The sequence below is a fragment of the Dasypus novemcinctus genome, chromosome 7, assembly GCF_030445035.2.
Source record: "Dasypus novemcinctus isolate mDasNov1 chromosome 7, mDasNov1.1.hap2, whole genome shotgun sequence".
In the NCBI taxonomy this organism is placed as follows: Eukaryota; Metazoa; Chordata; class Mammalia; order Cingulata; family Dasypodidae; genus Dasypus; species Dasypus novemcinctus.
The window spans coordinates 36,454,345-36,475,897 of NC_080679.1; the positions used below are offsets into that span (position 1 = coordinate 36,454,345).

The 21,553-nt window shown below is 37.0% G+C and overlaps 2 protein-coding genes across 18 annotated transcripts in view; both read right to left on the reverse strand.

Moving 5' to 3' along the window:
- Positions 1-11,032, reverse strand: part of PTH2R (parathyroid hormone 2 receptor) — a 235,649-nt gene extending 224,617 nt beyond the window's left edge. Inside the window, exons 1-3 of one of the 4 annotated variants that reach the window (XR_011649206.1) lie at positions 10,880-11,026; positions 10,707-10,729; positions 7,802-8,011 (exon numbers count right to left, since the gene is read on the reverse strand). The gene's annotated coding sequence lies outside the window, so the exon portion shown is untranslated. Of the gene's footprint in view, positions 1-7,801; positions 8,012-10,706; positions 10,730-10,879 lie in introns of those variants that run through there. The other 3 variants (XR_011649207.1, XR_011649208.1, XM_071216163.1) reach the window with 3 other exon arrangements.
- A 327-nt stretch (positions 11,033-11,359) lies between these two features.
- Positions 11,360-21,553, reverse strand: part of PIKFYVE (phosphoinositide kinase, FYVE-type zinc finger containing) — a 98,746-nt gene continuing 88,552 nt past the window's right edge. For all 14 annotated transcript variants that reach the window (XM_058300264.2, XM_071216162.1, XM_071216156.1 and 11 more), the window contains 7 exons: positions 19,996-20,055; positions 19,197-19,373; positions 18,160-18,263; positions 17,140-17,268; positions 15,803-16,064; positions 15,320-15,394; positions 11,360-14,683 (listed from right to left, as the gene is read on the reverse strand). In XM_058300264.2, the coding sequence (XP_058156247.1) occupies positions 14,568-14,683; positions 15,320-15,394; positions 15,803-16,064; positions 17,140-17,268; positions 18,160-18,263; positions 19,197-19,373; positions 19,996-20,055 (923 nt within the window). In that variant the 3' untranslated portion in view covers positions 11,360-14,567. The remainder of the gene's footprint in view (positions 14,684-15,319; positions 15,395-15,802; positions 16,065-17,139; positions 17,269-18,159; positions 18,264-19,196; positions 19,374-19,995; positions 20,056-21,553) is intronic.

Genomic DNA, 21,553 nt, shown 5'->3' on the forward strand with positions numbered 1-21,553 from the left:
TGCTCCTTCCCTTGGTTCATTTTAATCTGTTTCACTGTAGCAATGAGTGCAACATCTTTCAGTGACTTCTGTGAGTCCTAGTAAATTATTGAATCTGAAGGTAGTTTTGGGAATCCCTGAACTTGCAATTGGTGTCTGAGTTTGCCAGAGTTGCTATCACAAATACCACACAATGGGTTGGCTTAAATGACTGGAATTCATTGGCTCACAGCTTTGAGGGTGGAAGAAGTCCAAAATCAAGATAATGGCAAGGCCTGATTTCTCCTCAAATACTAGTATTCTAGTGCTGGCTGCTGGCAGTTCTTGGGGTTTCTTGGCTTTTATCTCTGCTTTCCATCATATTACTCTATCCTTTCCTTTCTGGCTTCTGTGACTTCCAGGTCCTCAGTGTAAGGCCTCCAGGAATCAGGATTAAGACCAGCACTCATTCAGTTGGGCCACACTTTAACCAAAAATAACATCTTCAAGAATTCCTATTTATAATAGGTTCACACCACGGAATGTGGACTACAAACATTTTTTTTTATGAGGTATATAACTCGATTTCCTCAGGGTCAGAAGTGAGGGCATTTTTGTGTGGACTGTACTGTGCTACCTCTTACTTCCATAATTGGCTAAAACTCTCACACTTGCAAAATCAAAATGAATTGAGGACCACTAGGCCATGAACAAAAAAACTATGGATTGCCATATTTCAGGGAAACTCTCTATTCACTAGGCAGTTTCTACTGCCAGTATAGAGCAGAAAAGTTTTGCTGAAATAGTACTGTGAATAACATACACCATGCTGATGAGATGAAGTGAACAAAATCCTACTCCTGTGGCAGAAAGAATGTGCCAGATAGCAGCTTCCAGATCTGGATTAATCCTTAAGACAAGAGTGTTCTCCTTCCATATAACCAAAGAGTATGGCTCTCTCAGAGACATCTCATTCAGCTTCTTCAGTATCACTTTGTTTTAGTCTGCTAAGGCTGCCAATGCACAGAAATGTGTTAGCTTTTATAATGGGGATTTATTAGGGTAAAAGCTTACAGTTCTGAGGCTCAAAAATGTCCAGATCAAGGCATCATCAAAGCTGATTTCTCATCAAAGATCAGCTTCTGGTCAGATCCTGGGTTCCTGCCATGTGGCAAAGCAAAATGGTGGCTTCCCCTTGCTTTGGGCCTGCTCCACTGATTCCAGCCCCTAGCTTCTCAGCCTCCCAAGATTTCTCTCAGTCTTTTAGGTTTGTCTTCCTGCAATACTCTCCCTCACAAGGCAAGGTCAAAATGATGGATATGTGTTTCTGCCTCAGTCTTGATGTATATAAGACTTCAGCAAGAGGGAGGAGACCCAACCTGAGTTATGCCTCACTGACATATTCCAGTCAAAGGCCCTAATGCAATCTAGACAATTGTCCCTTAACTGAATCAAATGCAATCAAGGAATGGTTTTTCTCTGATATGAAACAAGCATACCGAGCTGTCTCAGAGAGCTAGAGACTGGAAGATGGCTTAAAGGAATCTGGGGGGGAGAGGAAACTTGCGAGCTGATGCCTACATGGGTGGAGTCTATGATAAGCTGGAGGTAAGTATTTGTACATGGAAGGGATAAGATGGGGGCATAGGGTTACCTTTGGGTGGGGCTTTGTGGGTTTGAGGGGGGCTAGGGTTGGGAGGATGGGTCAGATGGCACAAGGAATTGGGGAGAGGGCTGGGGGGAACAGTTGAATATGGGAAAATGTCAGCTATATGTTTGAAGCTATAATGTTGAGAAAACTCTTTAGAAAATATAAGGAAGGATTGCGTGTTTAAGGTGCTAAAGAGGGGGCATCTAGTACAGGGGCAAGCTTCTAAGGAGTGTGTGAGTGCTTATTTTGTCATAGTGTGTTATATCATTGGGTAGAGACTCATAAAATGAGTGTGAAAGTGTACCCACATCCTGGGGAGACGTGATGTTCCCAAATAGAGGGAATTGTGTCTCTCGAGAGAGTTGGTGGCTCCCAATTAGTTAGGGCAGTCTAGTATGTCAAGCCCTCAGCATTGTTGCAGTATCTGTAAATCTCGTCCCTCAAGTAGTGAAAATTGATTGTCACTGTGGACCCTGAGGGGAGGGGGAGAGAGGTACAGAACAGATGGAAGCTGGGCAACTGGGGGGCAATGGAGGTGCTCCAAAAGATCATGTAATGATGGATATAGGACGTGTTAACTTACACCAAAAGTGTATAAAAGTCTATAAGCTAAAATGTAAAGCACAATGTAAAACATAAGGAAGGTAAAAATTTAGAAATTTGTGCGGTTTAAAATATAAACAATAATGTAAACCAAAATGGAACCATTTTTGATAGCTGTGTTTCAAAATCTGTACATCAGTTACAGCAAATGTAACATGAATATGTAAAATGATCATTGCTGGGGAAAGGGGAAAAGGGTTTGATGTTGGATACATGGGAGTTCTCTACATTGTGTATGTGAATTACTGTGATCCAAAACTTTTTTGAAGACAAAATTAAAAATTAGGGATAAAAAGGATGTAGACAATGAGGAAGAAATGAAAGGAAGTGCCTTGCCACTGTACATACAGGGAAACACCTATTACAGTGATGATAGGCAAAATGTTTGAAACAAAGCTTTATAATATTTTTCATTTTAATACACCAATTTATTTTTACTTTATTTTAGTATTTCTAAATTAGTATGTATCCTATTTCTAAACTTTAAGCCCATCACTATATTTCAATTTCCTATTAATTGAATTTGGCAATATATTAGGCTTCATTGTTGAAGAAGTTTTGGACACAGAGAGGTTCAACGATGGCAGGGGAGGAACACTGGTGTGGGTGTTATTGATGGGGGGGCACATGAGTCAATGGGAGTTCTCCAGGGCATGTATATAGGGGACATAAAAATGTTCTATGTTGGGTGTTTTTATAGTAGTTACAGTTACAAACATCAACTGAGGGAGTGCTGAGTTCCTACCCAGGGGAGCTCTGTCACATTCCCCAATGGAACAACAATAATCCCCCAAGTGCAACAGCAAAGACCAAGAAGGAAGGATGGTCCAATAATTAACCTTTGATCCTGATGACTATGCTTATGAGTCTGTGTGCCTGAAATATGAACTAGGCCTAGAGCTATAGGGTGCCTAAGAGTTACCTCCTGAAAGCCTCCATGTTGCTCAAATGTGGCCAGTCTCTAAGCCAAACTCAGCATGTAAATGCATTACCTAACCCCCAGCATGGGACATGACTCCCAGGGATGAGCCTCCCTGGTGCCCAGGGATTACTACCAAGCACCAACTGATGATGTAACTAGAAAACGACCTTGAATAAAAGGGCCAACTCAGACCAGCAGAATATCTCAACCTACATATTGGATCAAGTGTTAAAAACTGCTTTTTAACCTTGAATAAAAGGGGGAAATGGCAAAGACAAATGAGCTTATATGGCTAAGAGTCTTCCACAGAGAGTTGGGAGGTCATCAGTGTGGTTATGCTTACACACACCTCAGCAGGACCCCAGAGAGAGCCAAAGTAGATACAACCCTAGGTGTTGGTACTCCTGAAGGCTATGGAGATCCACAGGATATAAGATCATGGCAGATGGATTTGGAGTTCTGTGCCATGTCAGAGGGCCCTTCTTTGGAATTTGTGCTCCTGAGTGTGATGGAGCTGCACTCAGTGCCTCTTCTGTCACTTTTACTGAACCTGTGGTTGGTGTTAGGGATGGTGCATACTCAGGGGACTTGAATCTCTGGACTGCCCATGTGCCAGCTGGGCCCTGAGCAACCCCTACTCTCTGGTTCATTGGACTTACCCAGGTCAGCTAATAGGTACAGATGGTCAAACACCATACCAGGGAATCAAGAGTGCCAACAACTGCAAGCAGAGGAATTGCATCCATCATCCATGTAGAATCTAAGCCCCCTCTTGATCTAGAGATGGAGTGGACATCACCACCCCAGGGTCCACAGAATGGAGAAATAAAATATGGATTAGAGTGGACTTACTTATATTTCTACTATAAAACTATTGTGACTAGTAATAGAAGAAATTGTAGCATTGATGTGGAGAAAGTGACCGTAGTAGTTGCTGAGGGCAGGGAGAGAAAAGAAGAGATGTGATGTGGGGGGATTTTTGGGACTTTGAGTTGTCCTAAATGATATTGCAGGGTCAGATGCTGGACTTTATATATCCTGCCATAACCTACTGAATGTACTGGGGGAGAGTGTGAATTACAGGGTGAACTATTATCTATGTGGTGCAGCAGTGCTCCAAAATGTGTTCACTGAGTGCGAGGAGTATGCCACAATGATGGAGGAAGTTGTTGGTGTGGGAGGAATGGGGTGGTGGGGTGCAGGGTACATGGAAACCTCTTATATTTTTTAATGTAACTTTTTTTGTGTGATGTATGTATCTTCAAAAAAATACAGTTTACAAAAATGATTGGGTGGAGAGTGGGGTATAATGGGAAACTCACGTTGTTTTAAGTTTTTTTTTTAATGTAACATTCTTTGTGATCTATTAACTTTAATTTAAAAAGTGTAAAAAAATAACAGCTAAAATTGAAAAAAAACAGAAAAAAAACAGAATTATATTAAAACTAATCATTGTTCAGTTGTTAAACTAATTTTCTAAAAATGAAATATATTTTTATTTATGCAATATTTAGGATAAAATTCATACTGATACACACTATATTTTAGAATAGTAATTTTGATAATTGAATAAGTATATCATGTGGTAGTGGGTGTGTAAAATGTCCTTTTGTAGAAAAAGAGAATATTAAAACTTCTACCTTCATATTTTTATATTATGCTTTTAAAAAACTACTTTAAAGTATATTATATATTGATAAATTAGCATGTGCATTTAATATATAAATGAATAAATACACATCTGTTTATTTTTCAACCATAAAGGAACATGAATAAAATAATTTGCAAACTCCTGGCTTAGAAAATGGGACCATGTTTTTGTTAGCTGAATGCCTGTCTGACTAAAATCACTGAAAAATTCACAATTTTATGTAAATTGAAGATAAAACTCTGAAGAATAAATTTGGCCTCACACCAAAAAAAAAAAAAAAAGAAAGAAATGGTTTAGTTCAAAGATTTTTTCTGGGATTCACAAACTTCAAACTCTCTCATACCTACAATGGCATTCAACTTTCAACCGACAGAAAAGACTGGTTCATAATCAATCCTCTGAAAACAGAAAATACTTGGTGTAATTTCCATCAGAAAAGAGCACAGAAAAGATACAACTGGGCCTAAAAACAATGGTGGTGTGACCAAATGAAACATGTTACCAGATGAATCACTTAATAGAACACCAGGATGTGCAAGAGTTAGTCTCTTAAATAGTGACTCTTTAAAGACATCAGTTTGGTACTTTAAGTGATATTATTGGAGAGGATGGTGATTGTCAGGTGTGTAGGGCTAGAGCTGCCTGATGGGCTTCTTCAAGATGAAATGTCATGTTTGAAGTAGAAATACTCTTCAAATTCTATGTGGAAGAATCTAGAAGCAGCTACAAAGCTCTACAATAAACTAAAGAATGATTAATCATACCTAGACATTCTTGAATAACCCTGAAGTTTAAATGGGAAAGAAACAGGCAAAGATGGTGGCAAACTCCGGAGTGTGGATCAAGGTTCTTTGCTTTCAGGAATGTGCTCTATCCAGGAGATAATGTATACCTATGTAATCACATTAGAGGATGCTACCTCACAGCATATTTTTGCATACTGAACTTAAAATTTTCTCTTATTGTCTACTCCGATTTTTTGCATATAATAGGACTTCAGAGGTTGGATATTCCAAATTAATCATTTTTAAAACAGTAATGAATAAAGAACTAATTTTACTTTGACAGGAAAAACATTGTATCAAACACTCAACGCTACATTTAATGTTTATAAACTTCTACCTGGTTTAGGGTTGAGCTTCTGGCCAAGATGGAGTAAACCAACCAACATTTAAAAAAAAAAAAAAAAAAGCAACAGTTTTCAAGAAACTGGACATCATCTAGTAAGGAAGTGATCCTCAAAGGCAGGAAACAAACGAGGTAAGCCCTTCTTGTCCCAATTGACTGCCGTAAGTCTCCAGGCCAAAGCACAGAAGTGGCAACTGAGGCAGAGCCTGGCCAACACCCTGAGCTGAGTTGGGGCTGAGTGCCTAGGGAGACTAAGCTAGGGTCCAGAGGGCAGAGTAACAGGAGAGCTGCACAGAGAACCTAAGATCTGGAGGCTCTCCCTAGGGTATCCAGCAGAATGCTCATCAGTGTATTCATGTGAGCAAACTACCCAAGATCAGGGAAAGAGCCATTACCAACTACAGTTTATCTTTTCACAGGCCTGTCTTCCAAATTCATAACAAGCTAGTTTGTTGACTTGGGTAGTCAGCTAATTTTTACAACAGCCTTGAATCTATTTCAGTAGTATATGGGCACATGCATCAAGTATGTTCTGTTTTCAAGCAAAAACCTTTTGGAAAAGGAGCTACCTTCACTTGGGAAAACATACTTCTAAATAGAATATTAAAAAGTTCTAACTTAAAACACCATCTAATAGCTGTTCAGTTAATCCTAAACACTACTTATTCTGAGATGTAACAAACTATCATCAATGAATAATTTAGGAGCTATTTAGGGCTCAGGTTCTGAGTGCCAGCAGTCCCTCTAGGGTTTCCTACTACTCTTAGGCTCAAATTTGTAAATCTATAATCAGAAGTACTTCTAGGCCCTCTACTGGCCACTACTCACCACTGTAATCTCAGGTGGTCTGTCTATTCTTGAACCCAGCAATCTCCCAGCAAATACCATCTGCCCCTATCATTACCTAAGTTTCATTTCCCTGAAAGCCTTCCTGGGTTGGTCCAATGACTGGATAAACTCTTAGATTCTAAAATACAATTGCTTGTCTACCTCCCTAGGCTCTTAACCTTGATCTCAACAGTGCTACGTCCTAAAGGTGGTAAATTAGACCTAAAGGTTAAAAATTTCCTCCTGTCACATATGGTTTGGCACATGTGATTTTTTATTTAATGTTACATTTTAAAAAATGAGGTCCCCATATACCCCCCACCCCCCTCACTCCACTCCTCCCCCCATAACAACCTCTTCCATCATCATGAGACATTCATTGCATTTGGTGAATACATCTCTGAGCACCGCTGCACCTCATGGTCAATGGTCCACATCATAGCCCACACTCTCCCACAGTCCACCCAGTGGGCCATGGGAGGACATACAGTGTCTGGTAACTGTCCCTGCAGCACCACCCAGGACAGCTCCAAGTCCCGAAAACACCCCCACGTCTCATCTCTTCCTCCTACTCCCTACCCCCAGCAGCCACCATGGCCACTTTCTCCACACCAATGCCACATTTTCTTTGATTACTAATCATGATAGTTCACGAATAGAATATCAGTGAGTCCACTCTAATCCATACTCTATTCCTCCATCCTGTGGACCTTAGAATAGTTGTGTCCACTCCACATCTATATCAAGAGGGGGTTTAGATTCCACATGGATGCTGGATGCAATTCTGCTTTCAGATGTAGGCACTCTTGGCTCCCTGGTGTGGCGGTTGTCCTTCTTCACCTCCATGTTAGCTGAGTGGGGTAAGTCCAATAAACCAGACGGTAGGGGTTGCAAGTCTGTTGAGGCTCAGGACCTGGCTATCACATGTTCAGTCCAGAGAGTCAGGTCCCCGGGGTATACATTAAGCCCCAGCACCAACTACATGTGATATTTAAATGCAGAAAGCAGCATCAACCAGGACCACACAAATTCAACAGATAACTCCAAGGATGCATTAAAGTACATTCACAATAGCAAAATGTCTTTTTATTGGTTTATTTTCAATTTAACATAACAGAAATAGAGATTTACAAAAAAGAAAAAAGCTTAAGAAATCTTAAGCAGTTCCTAGGGCAGCAGCTGGTAATTAACTTGTGTCTCACTCCAGGCAGGGCATCACAAAACACGTTACTTGGATCTCTGCCTCATCTTTCTTCTCTTTCGTTTCAGCCTAAGACATCAGAGTACATATTATATACACAAGTTTTCTTTTTGGAATGAAGAGATAGATGAGAATACTGTTCCTAATTCAATCATGAACACAATTTTTGTGCACTTCTCCTTTATGTATCTATAATGGGCAGTCTCTAAAAGTTTCCAGCAATTACCGAGGGTATCAGGTTTTTTATTTTTAATAATTATCTTTTAAAATTGATATACCCTAGTTAATATAACCATTTCTATTTATTTCCAGTGTTTTGCCATTACAGAAAGTAGTGTATTAGTAAACATTCTTTAAGTTCTGAACATTTTCACTAAGATTTTATCCAAAGAACTGATCAACTTTGTAGTTAGCATTACAAAGTAAATGGACAACAAAACTACTTACATGCCCTAATGTGGCCTAGAACGGACCTGACTGCAATAAACTTACGCCAGAGATGTACCCACTCACAGCCCAGGCTGAGACTTGGTCAAGCACCCCATCTACAAAATACTCCCTAATCTTTTAAATTGCAAACTCTTAAGTCATCAAATGACTTAATATATGGAAAAACCTTAAGTGCCTATCATAGTAAATACTAAATGTTAACTATTGATTCCTACCCTGCGATTAGGAGAACAGATTGAAGACCAGAACGCCTGGGTTTAAACCTCAGCTGGTCCCTTGGGCAACTATTTAACCACCACTGATTTTCTAACAGGGAAGCTCTATAACCCAACCACACAGGGCTTGCTTGAATTATTTCAGCATCCTTTCAATTGGTCTCCCTGCTTCTACAGATCAGCTCTGTCCTGCTTCTACAAGCTTTATCTTAGGGCCTCTGTCTACAAAGAACTTTACCCCATCTAACACTTTGCTAACTACCTCTTGTCATTCATTCAGCAGTGGTTTGAGAGCATGATCACAGCTAATCTTTTTCCCTCTGTATTTGTTTTTCATTTAGATTTTTTTTCTTCACTAAACAGGTATTTGATCTTTAATTATTAAAGTTGATTAATAAACACAGGGTTTATAAAGATACTAAAGGTAGTAGAATTATGTTGAATAATATATTATTTTTAATTATTTCAAATATTATTTCCTTATAGAATGTAATGCATGAAGGATGTCAAAACACTTTACCAATGTGAAAAAACACAAGGCCTTCCTTAAACACCCTGCATAAAACCAATTCCTGCAATTCCCTATTTCCTCCATTTATATTCCTCTACAGCTTTCCCCTACTTGGCATACTACATACTTGATTATTGTAGAACCCAACACTAGTATGACAGTTCCTAAATGTGTTTGCTCCTGTACACTCAGCACCTAGAAAAGAACCTGCCACATAAACAGGTATTCAAATGTGTTGAATGTTTTTTGATGGGGATCACAGTTCAACGACAATTCATCAACTAGTTATTCATTCCTATTCCCTAACATATCAAAATAACATACAGAAACCTGGGAAGAAAGGAAGGGTATATGAGGTCCAAATCTCATTTTACTTTAGGTTCAAGTCATCTTTTGGAATGTGAAAAACTGTCAAATAGAATTTTCAGTAACACCTTACATTGTACTATATTCCAGGAAATGCTGTATAAATTTCACATGGATTAGATTTTTATAAAATATCATAATCCAATGAAGTACCATTATCTCCAGAGGTACAACATCACCAAGACTGGCTCTCATGCCCATATATAACTAAGTTCTCTGTAGCATCCTTAAATCTGTCACTGATCGGGGGTTCAGATTCCGTTTCCTCAAGATCCAAAAGGAAAAAAACTGCACATGTGGAGTCCCAATGACCTTGCTAGCCATTTTATATTTAGCACCTTAGTCATAATAAACCTACAAACTATGTATTATTCATCCAACACTACAGAATCAACAGAGCAGTTAATCAACTTTCTCAGATTAGTAAATAGAACAGCCAGAATTTATTATGGATCTCAAGCTCTCTCTACAAACTGTGCTGCCTCCCCTAGGAACATGAAACTGAACGTCTCAGAGCCTTGGAAGGGGAAAGACTTAAAGCTTTTTGCCTGCTCCAGAGAAAAATGCACCTTATATATTGCATGTAGATTGAGAAGGTTCCTAACCACCACCCTTCCCCACCCCCACAAAGGATATGTTCAATACCCTTTATCTGTACCAGTAGTGGTACATCAAAAGGAAAAACATGCAGGAAAGGTGTGGAGACAAAACTGTCCTCTAGACCCGCCTGCATTATGAGTAAGTCATTATCACCTCCCACAGTAAGGAGGATCTTTGCAATCTGAAATAAGTCACTTTATCCACTTCAATTTTCCCCTTAAATTTAAACCTTACGAATTCATCCAATTTACAGCATCCCTAACAAACTGGACTTTTGCAACCTCTGCAGATATAATAATATTAAAAACCGTGGTTTTCCCAAAACTATAAACAAAGCTTGGTAACCTTGGTCACCTTATGGACTTTTAATTTTTTTAAAAAACGTGCAGTTCGTTTTCTTTGGTGCGCCAGCCATTCTAAACACTAACTCTTCTTTCCAGGTAATTGCTTTCTGGGGCTTTGTGAAGCCTGCTACAAAACTCTTAAACAAATGCTAAAAGGGATGTTCTTAAAAACGACTTTCTTTCCTTAAGCATTAACCCATAATTTTAAAAAATAAATTAATTTCCGATACAGTCGACTTCCGGTGAGTGGGGTTGGGAGAACTCGCAGCGCCACGTACCTACGCATCCGCTTCTTCCGCCACTGCAAGAGCAAACGAGACGAGCGCTGAGCCCGGGGCCTCGCGGCCCGCCTCGCCACCCCCGCCAGCACCCGCCCTATCCACTGCTCGCCGTCCACCCACGCCCACGCCCGCACCCGCGTGAGCCGCCCCCTCCGCCCTGCAGCTCTCACCTTTGCCCTCATGAGTCCAGGTGTCGCGAGGTGGGGTCACCGCCCCACGCCCACACTGACCAAACTACTCAAACACCCGAACACCTCACTAAGTGAAAGGCCGACCAGAGCGAGCCGAAGAGGTTTATAGCGAAGAGCGCCTCGCCCCGCCTCAAGCGAATTTAGCCAATCCTGGCTGGAGAAGGGCAGGACTCCCGTAACCGCCCTATCAGGAAACCGAAAATACCGGAAAAATGGGAAGGCCAAACAGCCATTACCGTTACTGGCGGAAGCGAGCCACGGGTTTGAAGTCCGCTTCCGGGTGTCAGGGAAAAGGATTATTTATTAGTCAAAGCCTGATTATAATGCTCAGGTTCGAAAGTGACAAAGGAAGTCCACAAGCAAGGGGTCTGGGCACTACAGCCGGGCCAGTGACTAGGCTTGCGCACCGAACTCCACCTTCCGTGGTTATTCATTTCATCGACAGAGTCAAGGCCAAGAGGAAGTAGATTCTCAGTTTATTGTAAGTCATTATTTACAGAGTTTCCAAAAGATAAAGGCAGTTATCTCTTAAATAACATGTCAATGATATAAAACACAGCTGGCACCAAAGTAGAGAAATATGTACAATATAATACATTAAGTGCTTTCAATATTAATTGAATTTCTCATATTAAATTAAGAGGCTATTATGATTTACTTCATTTCTGTAGTTAAACTGTCAAAAGACGCAATGTACATTTTTTACAAAACCGATTAAGCAGCTTTAATAAAACTGCTCACGATTGTAAATTTTATTTTTCTATAATACACTGGTGTTACAAAAACAAAAAAGACATTGCACTAGAGGGTTTGAATACTGTAAGTGTCGGTATATTAACACTGGAGAAATAATGAATGGCCTAATTTTTCAATAACCAGGCTCACTCAAAATAGATTTCACTCTGCTGACTAAGCAAACTTTCTATAATACCTATTACCTTCCTTGGTAATTTTATATAAACTCACTGTTAATGGATAAAATGCCATGGAGAAGCTGATGCCACAAAAAACAGTACCACCCTACTATTTATAGCACTTAATAAAAGACAAAGCTAGAGAACCGCTCATTGCTGGATGAAGGAAAAAATTTTAAGTAGGATACCTTGTAGGAAATTTTGAATATCTATAAAGTAGGCTTGCAATAGCTTATTCCCTTTATTTTTCTCAGGCATGGCTAGGACAAAAGTTCTTTCATTTATTTATTTATTTTTAGGAGGTACCAGGGATTAAACCCAGTACATTGAGCTACATCTGCTACCCAATGAGAGGTGGTTTTTTTCATTTGTTTGTTTTTGTTTTTAGGAGGTACTAAGAACCAAACTGGGGACCTTGTACATGGGAAGCAGGCCCTCAACCACTTGAGCTAATCTGCTCCCCTTCTTTTATATTTTAATAAATCTGATGATATCAAAAAGCAGTACATGTTTGCAAATGTTTTCTTGTGACACCATCAATTATTCTCAGGATTCATATTTTATTCTAACTTTTCAGCATTAATATTCTCCAGGCCTTGAAAGCGAATTCAAGACAGGAAAATATTCAGCCATTCAAAACTTAACATTGACTAACACAATATTTGAAATACATTTTATGTATGGTGGCCTAAACAAGAGCAGTAAGGGCTGGCATATAAGTCTACTATACAAAACAAATAGTTAAAGTTTATATTTCCCCTTCATTAATACATCCAGATGTTCATTTTACAAAGATAGACCACTTTTGCAAGGCAGCAACTATTCCTATAGAATGTATCATATTAGAATTTTTTTAAACCACAAAATTACCTTAGAGGCAGTACTTTTATTACAATTTTTCAAGTCATGGGCTAGGAAAACAAAATCAGTATGACACACTAATGTTAAGACTAACTATGCACATGGTATTGAGACTAAAACAAAAAACAACCTTATTCGGGCTAGAGCTAAGACATCACTTACTTCTAGTTGAAGTGTTCATGACTAGGGTTACAGGAAATGGACAGGAAAAATACATACCCCGACAAGGAAAAAAAAAAAACAGAGAGGGAAAAAAAGTGTTTACATTCAAGACCAGATGTAGAATCCATAGTTCCTGGATACATAAGAAGTTAATAATAACCTATCTTTCACCTCTGTACAATTCCCTGACTAGTCTTTGCTATCAAAACTAAAATCACCAGTGTTCCTTATGTCTTTAAAAGGCACATACACATGTTTTTAAAAAAGTCATAAATTCCTGGTCACCTTGTTTCCAGTTAAAAACAAACCAGGTTTCTAATAAGCACCAAATATCAAAGAAATGCTTTCATTATCTAAAGCAAACTTTCCAAAAGGTTACTATTTCATGTACCTATAGACTATATAACTGAACTATATCCAGATTTCTTTTCCTTATATGAAAACTGCAAAATTAAATAGTGGAGAAATGTGCTATTATGGAAAGACTGAAAAAGAATGGAATCCTTAAAACTTTATAAATTCCCAAATTATCCTTGTTATAGAAAGAAGCCAAGAGGAAATATTCTGGGTGACAATATTCTGGGTTAAACTCCAAAAGTTTAATACTTCTGGTCACTTTAAAAAACAAACAACTCTGACCGTTAAACAGAAAGTTCCTTACTAAGAATAATTTTATCTCTTTACATTTCTCAGTAGTCAGAACTAGCCAGTGGGTAGAAACTTTAAAATGGGGATGTCAACACTGGAAACATTTTTATTTTATAGATGCCACTTAAATTGCTGGTTATATTGAAAGACATGTTTACCTTTACAAAAAACAAGCAAATGTTTCCTTTTCACCCACTTTCTTGAATCAGATCTATTTTATTTTGTAGATTAAAAAATTTCTTCATTAATAGTTCTCCCTTTGGGCATTTAGTGATTGCAGACTCATTTACTAATATTGCTTCCCTTAAGGGGAGGGGGGGGGCCTAGAATGTAAGAATATGCATATAAGTGCATTTTAAAAAGGCTTCAAGTTAATAGCTGTAGTCTCCTGTCACCCACAGAGAAGTTTAAAGTCAAAATTTTAAAAACATTAAACATATTCAAAAACAAGGCAGGCTAGGAGGATAGAAAACACGATAGGATTCCCAGTTTAAGTCAAATTCCTCAATAAAACAATAACAGATTGTGCCAACCTGTTTAACTGGCCATTAATGGAGTAACTCAGAATTTTTTAAAGGCTTCAGAAATTCTGACAATAGGTATTATTAATATTAAATTGTTACATAAGAAACACAAATCCAATTCAATAGCTTTACAAATGCTTTCAAATAGAGAATGTGTCAAATGTGATGCCAGCAGTCACATTCTATAAAACATTCATTTCTTCTTAATGCCATTAGGTTAGCAAATATGACAATCCATTTTTCACCCTATCTACTCATCTGTAACCATACTTTTTTCATTTAGCCCTTTGAAATAAGTCTCTATAGTTCAGCTTAAGTGAGGAAATATTCATGCAACTTCCCAGCCTGCAGATAGCTAGTTCACAGGTATCAAAAACCAAAGAGCAAATCCATGCAGTTTTTACCCTTCAGTTATGGAAAACCTAAACAGCCATAGAACTGAGAGTCCTTAGCATACAATGGTGAATGTGATGAAGAAATAAAACATGTAGCTTATTTTTGGTCCTTTGTTCCAGCCCCCTTTATCCTTTATAGTTCATTTCAAAATATGTGCTTATTTCAGCAATTTAAACCCAAGCCTGTCCAGTGATCTGGTACCATCAGAAAATACTTGTCCATTGCTTCACAAAATCTAGTCCTGTACAACTCTGGAGAGACCACAGTTGGCATTTTGCCTATGATTATGAAAGAGAAAAAGGAAAAGAAAGCTGTTACATATTTGAACAACTGACTTCAACTGACTACACTGTTCACATAGACTACCATAAACTACTGTAAAGGAAAAAAATAAAACTGAGCAGATGGGGTGTCCATTGTGCCATATAACATGGGACAGTATTTTATTGGTAGGAGTTTCTATTAAAAAAAGATTGGCTCTTAGAAAAGAACAAAGACCAACAACAAAAAAGACAGGCTCTTGTCTAGAGGTGAAAGATGTTTAAAAAAAGCACAAATGGAGCTAGCTGTACTTAGAGAACTTTCTTTTTTTTTTTAAGTGTTAAAGACAAAGAACCCCTTATTCAGAACCTCTGGCTTTCTTTTCTATCTTTTTTCTTTCATTCTTGTTGCCTTTTTTTTTTTAACTTTTATTTTAAACCTCTGGGATGTTAAACACAAATTTACAAACCAATACATCCCCACCTACACAATTCCCCTTATTACTTGGTTATTTGGAAAATGACAATGAAATAAGATAAAATAAACACTTATTTTTTAGAATGAAAAAAAAATAACTATCCATTTTAAAAATGGCAACCGATAAAGACAACATGGAAACAGTTTAGAGCTGACAAAATGAAAATGCTGCTCACCTTGTCCTCCTAAAATTCCTGTTGATTTTACAACCATTTCAAGCTTTTTGTCCCACGTAAATGTTCGAATATAATCTGTCAGAGGGAGGAAAATTAGAGTAAATCTATGTTTATAAAAGTAAGTAAATGACAATAGTAATTACTATTGCTATTACTTTTACTAATTAACTTTCGAATACTGACAATTGCCAGGTGCTACTCTAAGCATTTTACCAGATTAATTCATTTAATCTCCACAACAACCCTACAAAGCCTTATTTATAAATGGCCTTGTGAAGGCAGTATTTTGAGTGAAGATAATGAAAACAGAAATGGGGAAACTGAATAGAAGGAACTAAAATGTATAAACTATTAATTTTGAAATTTTAAAGGAAAGTTTGTGGAGAAATTCACTAAGCTATTACTCAACTGGGTTTAGTATAATCTTTGAAATTTTATTTGCACTTCAATTATAAAATAAGTAAGGCACATTTATTGACTTACCTATAATTCCAACTACCAGCTCATTGCTGGTATCATCTCGACCAACCAGCAAAGAATAATCTATAATGAGATGACTAGAAAGGAAATGAGAGTCACTATGGATAGAGGCTCTCAGCACAGCTTTGGAATGGGAACGAATATAGAGAGGACTGTCTCGAACCATCTTTAAGAGATTTTCATCCAGCAAAACTACATCACAACTTTCCTTCCCGGTATCAGTTTTCACATTTCGATTCCTCAGAGAACCCTTCAAGTCAAAAACCTAGCAGAAAGAAAATGTTTTATAATGTATGTGAGTTGCTACAAAAGATCACATCATGCAATTAAATAAAATAGGTAGATTTCTGACAGTCACTACCATTACATTCACTTCTTAATTTAACTTTATAATTCAATTATAATTTTATAGCTTAACTAATTAAATTCATTTAAAAATACATGATGATATAATTGTGTCATATGAAATTAAGTCCTAGGTATTCAATTACGGTAACAGTTCAGAAATACACAGACCAATTTAATCAACATTAAGATACATTAACAATTAACTCTGAAAAGTAAAACTGGATCATAAAGCAGTTTAAAACATAGATGTAAATTGTCTTAGGAAATAAAGTTTTGATACCAAAACTCTGTGTAATTACTTTATGGCAAGGCAGAAGCAACAGTATATCTCTAGGAAAATGTGGGCAGGAAAAGCAATGGACTCAAACATCAGAAGACTTGGGTACTAGACCAGTGCAATCTGAAATGTATTCCAAAGACCAGCACTGGTCAGTTTACTGCTGGCTCATGATGCTATAAGGAGACAGTACAAGAATGTAAACCAACTACATCACTAACCACACTTGTTTAGTTGAACTGATATTTTTCTCATAGCAAGACAGTCTCAACAAAGGAATCAATGCATTGAATTACATTCTAGCACAAACTCCTTATAGACTGGAAATAGTTCAAGGACTAGCCCTTTGAAGAGTACTGCTTTAGAATCTAGACCAACCTAAGTTCAGGGCATAACTGTGTGACTTTGATAAAGTCCTTAATTTCTCTGGACCTCAGTTTCTTCATCTTTAAAACTGAGATAGTAGCATTAGATCTGCCTTCTTAGTCTACAATTCTGTGCTTCCAGGGTATTGTGTATGTTAAATTTTAGGACCAGTCTAAAACAATCTTTTTTATTCTTTCCTCCAAGGTTCAAGTCAAAAGTTAAATTTGGCCTAGCAATGAAAGTTAAATATTTACTATCAAATAAGATATGACTCTCTAATACACTAAATTCAGGAATTAAAAGTACAAAGTATCCCAGTTACTAAATGCTTCATACAATGCTTCCTTACCTGTGCCATCTTTCTCCCATAGAAAAGGTTTTCCATGACAAGGAGATCTAACTTCTTCTCAGTGTTGTTCTGGGAGTTTTTATAACCAATTCTGTAAACTCCAAGAATTTTGGCCAATGCAGTAGGCCTCTAATAAAAAAGATCAAAGTAAACTCTAGTCAAAAAGGATTATCTGTAATTTAATATCAATACTTGTATTATCCATTCACTATCTAAACATGAATTTCTATTGCTATAACTAGTCGGACTCCTGCAACTCAGGAGTGTGAGTACAGCAGCAATTCCAAAAAAAATAATCATCCTTAACATTCTCCCAAGGGATAATCCTTCACAATTTCTCAATTTCACAAATTTTATTTTGGCACATAATTTCCCCAATAACATGCAATAAAACATAACTTAAAAAAAAAAAAACTGACTCCTTCATACTCCTGCTGTAAGTTAATGCACAATGGTACGTGGGCAAACCTGGGCCACTGGCTTTCTCCCTAAGGGATCCATCCCCTTATTTCTTGACACACATTTCAAATTTCTATCTCAGCAAAATTACAAATTAATATATGTACAACTAATTTTACCTAGTCTTAATGTCTCTAGTTGACTTTTATATACTAATTAAATCAACTTGGGAGCAGATGTGGCTCAAGCAGTTGAGAACCCACTTCCCACGGGGAGTTCCCCGTGCCTCCTAGAAACAACAACAAAGCAAACAAACAAACAAAAAACAACTCAGGGGATCCAATGTGGGTCAGTGGTTGAGCGCTAGCTTCCCACTTATGAGATCCCAGGTTCATTCCCTGGCTCCAGTACCTCAAAAAGCAAGCAAGCAAGCAAGCAAACAAACAAACAACTTGCTCAAGATTGTTACCACACTGGCAAAGGTGGGGAAATAGCATGAAAGAGAGCCAGTCATGTCCTGTTCGCATCTGACCAGAGGAAAATGTGCCATTAGGACTAACCCTCAGGGTGTGAAAAAGGCCCAGGAAACTCTGATTATAGACCAAGGTTCTGAATTTCTACCTTCTGTTGAACAGCATTTGTAATATAACTGAAGTAGTGTGGTGCAAAGTCGAGGAAAGACTGGACTTCCAGACGAGGCATTTGCTTCAAAATGAATCTGTCATCTAAAAGACAGAAATTCCATATTTTTATTCAATTACAATATATATTTAGGTAATCTATAATAAATCATCCCTGAGGTCCCAAATGATTTGCTTGGTTCACGTTTTTAAAAGGCCTTTTTCTGATGTTGCAGAGAAAATCTTAATTAGAACACAATTCTCAAATAATTGAAGGTTGGAAGGAATTTATATACTCAAGAACTCTTACTATTTTTGACAGTAACACACCTGAAGTCATAGCAAGATGATAATCTACTTCTGAAAACTACTAAATAAAATTTTATAAACTCCTTTGTTAACAATCCAATAAGTCTCAGATTTGCTTTCAATGATTATAGAAAATGAAATGTGAAGTAAAAGGGTCATGATCATCTATAAACCTCTGTAGATTAAGAAAATTCAGGTTAAACACTGCTCTTTTTATGTTTTCTTCTCTCATAAGGTCTGAGAAACCCCTTTTAATTTTCTCTAAGTTCTCTGTTATCATTTGTACCTTGATAATTCAGGACTAGACAGAGTTTAATAAGGACTTGATCATCGGCAGTGTGTCATTTACATATCATATATGTACATCTTTTAAGTATTTTATTATATCCTCATAAGCATAAAAAGAAGAAAACACAAGACAGGGGAGTGACGTGGCTCAAGCAGTTAAGTGCCTGCTTCTCACATAAGAGTCCCAGGTTTGGCTCCCAGTGCCTCTTAAAAACAAAACAACAAGCAAAGAAACGAAAAAAACAACTTTGTGACTCAGTGGTTGAGTGCCAGCTTCCTACAAATGAGGTTCAATGCCCAGCTCCAGTACCTCAAAAAAATTTAAAAAAATAAAAAAATTGACAATTGACAATGCCATACTACCTCAGTTCAAGTGATTCATAAATTACTGGAGGAAGAAAACTGATACTATTTCATAAGTAAATTTTTAAAAGGACTGACCTTCAGTAGCATAAAAAACAGCTCCTGATTTGCCTCCTCGGGCCTGCCACGGTGATGAATGGGAAAGGGAACGAATGAAATCATCTTCACTGCTGCCCAGAATCACTTCACGCATCTTATGAAACTCTCCCGCATAGTAGAGCCGACAGTAGAACTTGGCATTAGCATCAGAAAATTCTATAAACACAAGTTTAAAAAAAAAGCTTTTATGAATCAGAAACACCTTTTCCTCCCCAGCCCCCCAAAATGCAACCCATTAGTTTTCTCCATGATAGTGTTTTCCATATTATGTTTTCCATAACTCTACATTCCCCGTTTATATATCAAAATTCTGTTAATGTGATCTACAGAGAGGATTAAGGAGTGCCTTTTGACAAACCTTACATATATTCAGAAATATCAAACATAAAGTAAGATTCAATTCTAATTTCACACTAGTTATTTTAATTTCATCATTGTACTTTTAAAGTAATTCTTGAATAAATATCTTTAAAATTAGAGTACATATTCTAGATGATAATTTTTGGCACACACATTTTAGATGCCTTGTCAGGATCACATAATAAATATTTTAAAATTAGAAATTAAATCAAACTATTAATTTTATAAATGAAATAATTTATCATTTATAAAGTAAATTATAAATTTTTAAAACTACACATCAGCAAAGAGTTAATAGTCATTTCAATAAATAGGATAGAGGGATAATCTAGTATGAAGCTAGAAGCCTCAGATAATATCAGAGTTTGCTCAAGATAGCTCTTGTCCCCAAACCAACACTGTATTATTTCGTACTTACGAAGTTCTACATGAGGATTTGTGAGTTGTTTCTTTTGTGCATCTCCTCCATCTGCCTCATCTAAAAGGTTTAATATCATTAGTAAAGGAATGTATAGTTATCAGTTCATTTTGCCTTTTCTTTTTTTCCTGATATAATGACAAAATTAACAAATCAATAGTAAAGATATCCTAGATAAGTCACTATCAAGCAATCATTAGATATGCAATTATACTGTGTAAACCACTGTAATAAAAATGTCTATTGTTTTTTGAAAGCTCAATTTTTAGATTAAGAAATGGAGAATTCAGGTTGAAGAATTTTTCTTACATTTATTTCTATAACATAATAACACAGTCCTTACACCAATAACTTTCATGCTTCTTTATCAGAGTTTATTAATAGTTTTCTTATGTGTGTGAAATAATGTTTCCCCAATAGTTTGTGATGCTTCTTTTATCATATACAAAAATATACATATTATATATAAAATATCTTAGGGCCTATTTCAGAGTTACTTTTACATTTGACTGATTTGTCTAACAAACCTGATGCCATATCTACTTTGTTAATTATTATAGATTTGTAAGATATTTTAATGAGTTGGTTTGTTTTTTTTTTTTTTGGAGGTTCCAGGGATTGAACCCAGGATCTTATACATGGGAAGCAGGCACTCAACCACTGAGGCACAAACACTTCCCTGGAATATATTTTATTTTTTTATTAAGATTAATTTTTATTTATTTCTCCCATCCCCTCCTCATTTACACTGGCTGTGTCTGTTCATCTTGTTTCTTTAGGAGGCACTGGGAACTGAACCCAGGACCTCCAATGTGGGAGGGAGGCACCTATTCACATGAGCCACATCCACCCCCTGGAATATATTTTAATAGCTGAAAGAACAAGTCTTCTTCTAATTTTCACATTTTAAAAACATTTTTTTCAAAGCACTAATGCCTTCCAAAGATCACACCTATAAACACGTATATCCCAAGAGCAAACTACAGAATATCAAACAGACATCATAATTACTAATGAAAGTTTACTATGTAGTTGCTATTTTTTAAACTAATAGTTCATGGTCTAACTTAAGATTTGCCAAACTATTTTTATAAAGGGTCAGATAGTGAATATTTTAGTCTGTTGCAACTACTCATCTTGCCAACGTAATTCAATCAATGAATAAATGAATAAGTGTGCCTGGTACAGATAAAACATTATATACCAAAACAGGCTAGCATAGTTTACCAACTCCTGGACTAGCCTGATGCCCCAAACAAAATCAGGTAGACATATTTTTCAGATATCAAAATAAGGGTGGGCATCAGTAGACTCAACTTTACAGGAACTAGAAAACGAAGGAAACATCTGAGATGGGTGGTGAAATGAAAACATTTGCACATACACCACGAGTTATATATATACTGAGATAATGTTTTACCTGTGTAATGTCACATAGTCCTTGGTAAATGTCTGAAGACAGTATTTCTGCCATTTTATAGATAAGGAAACTAAGAATTTCTGATTTTTTCACAAAGTAATATCAGTGAACTCTGAAACAAGTCAGACTCTCTAAGCC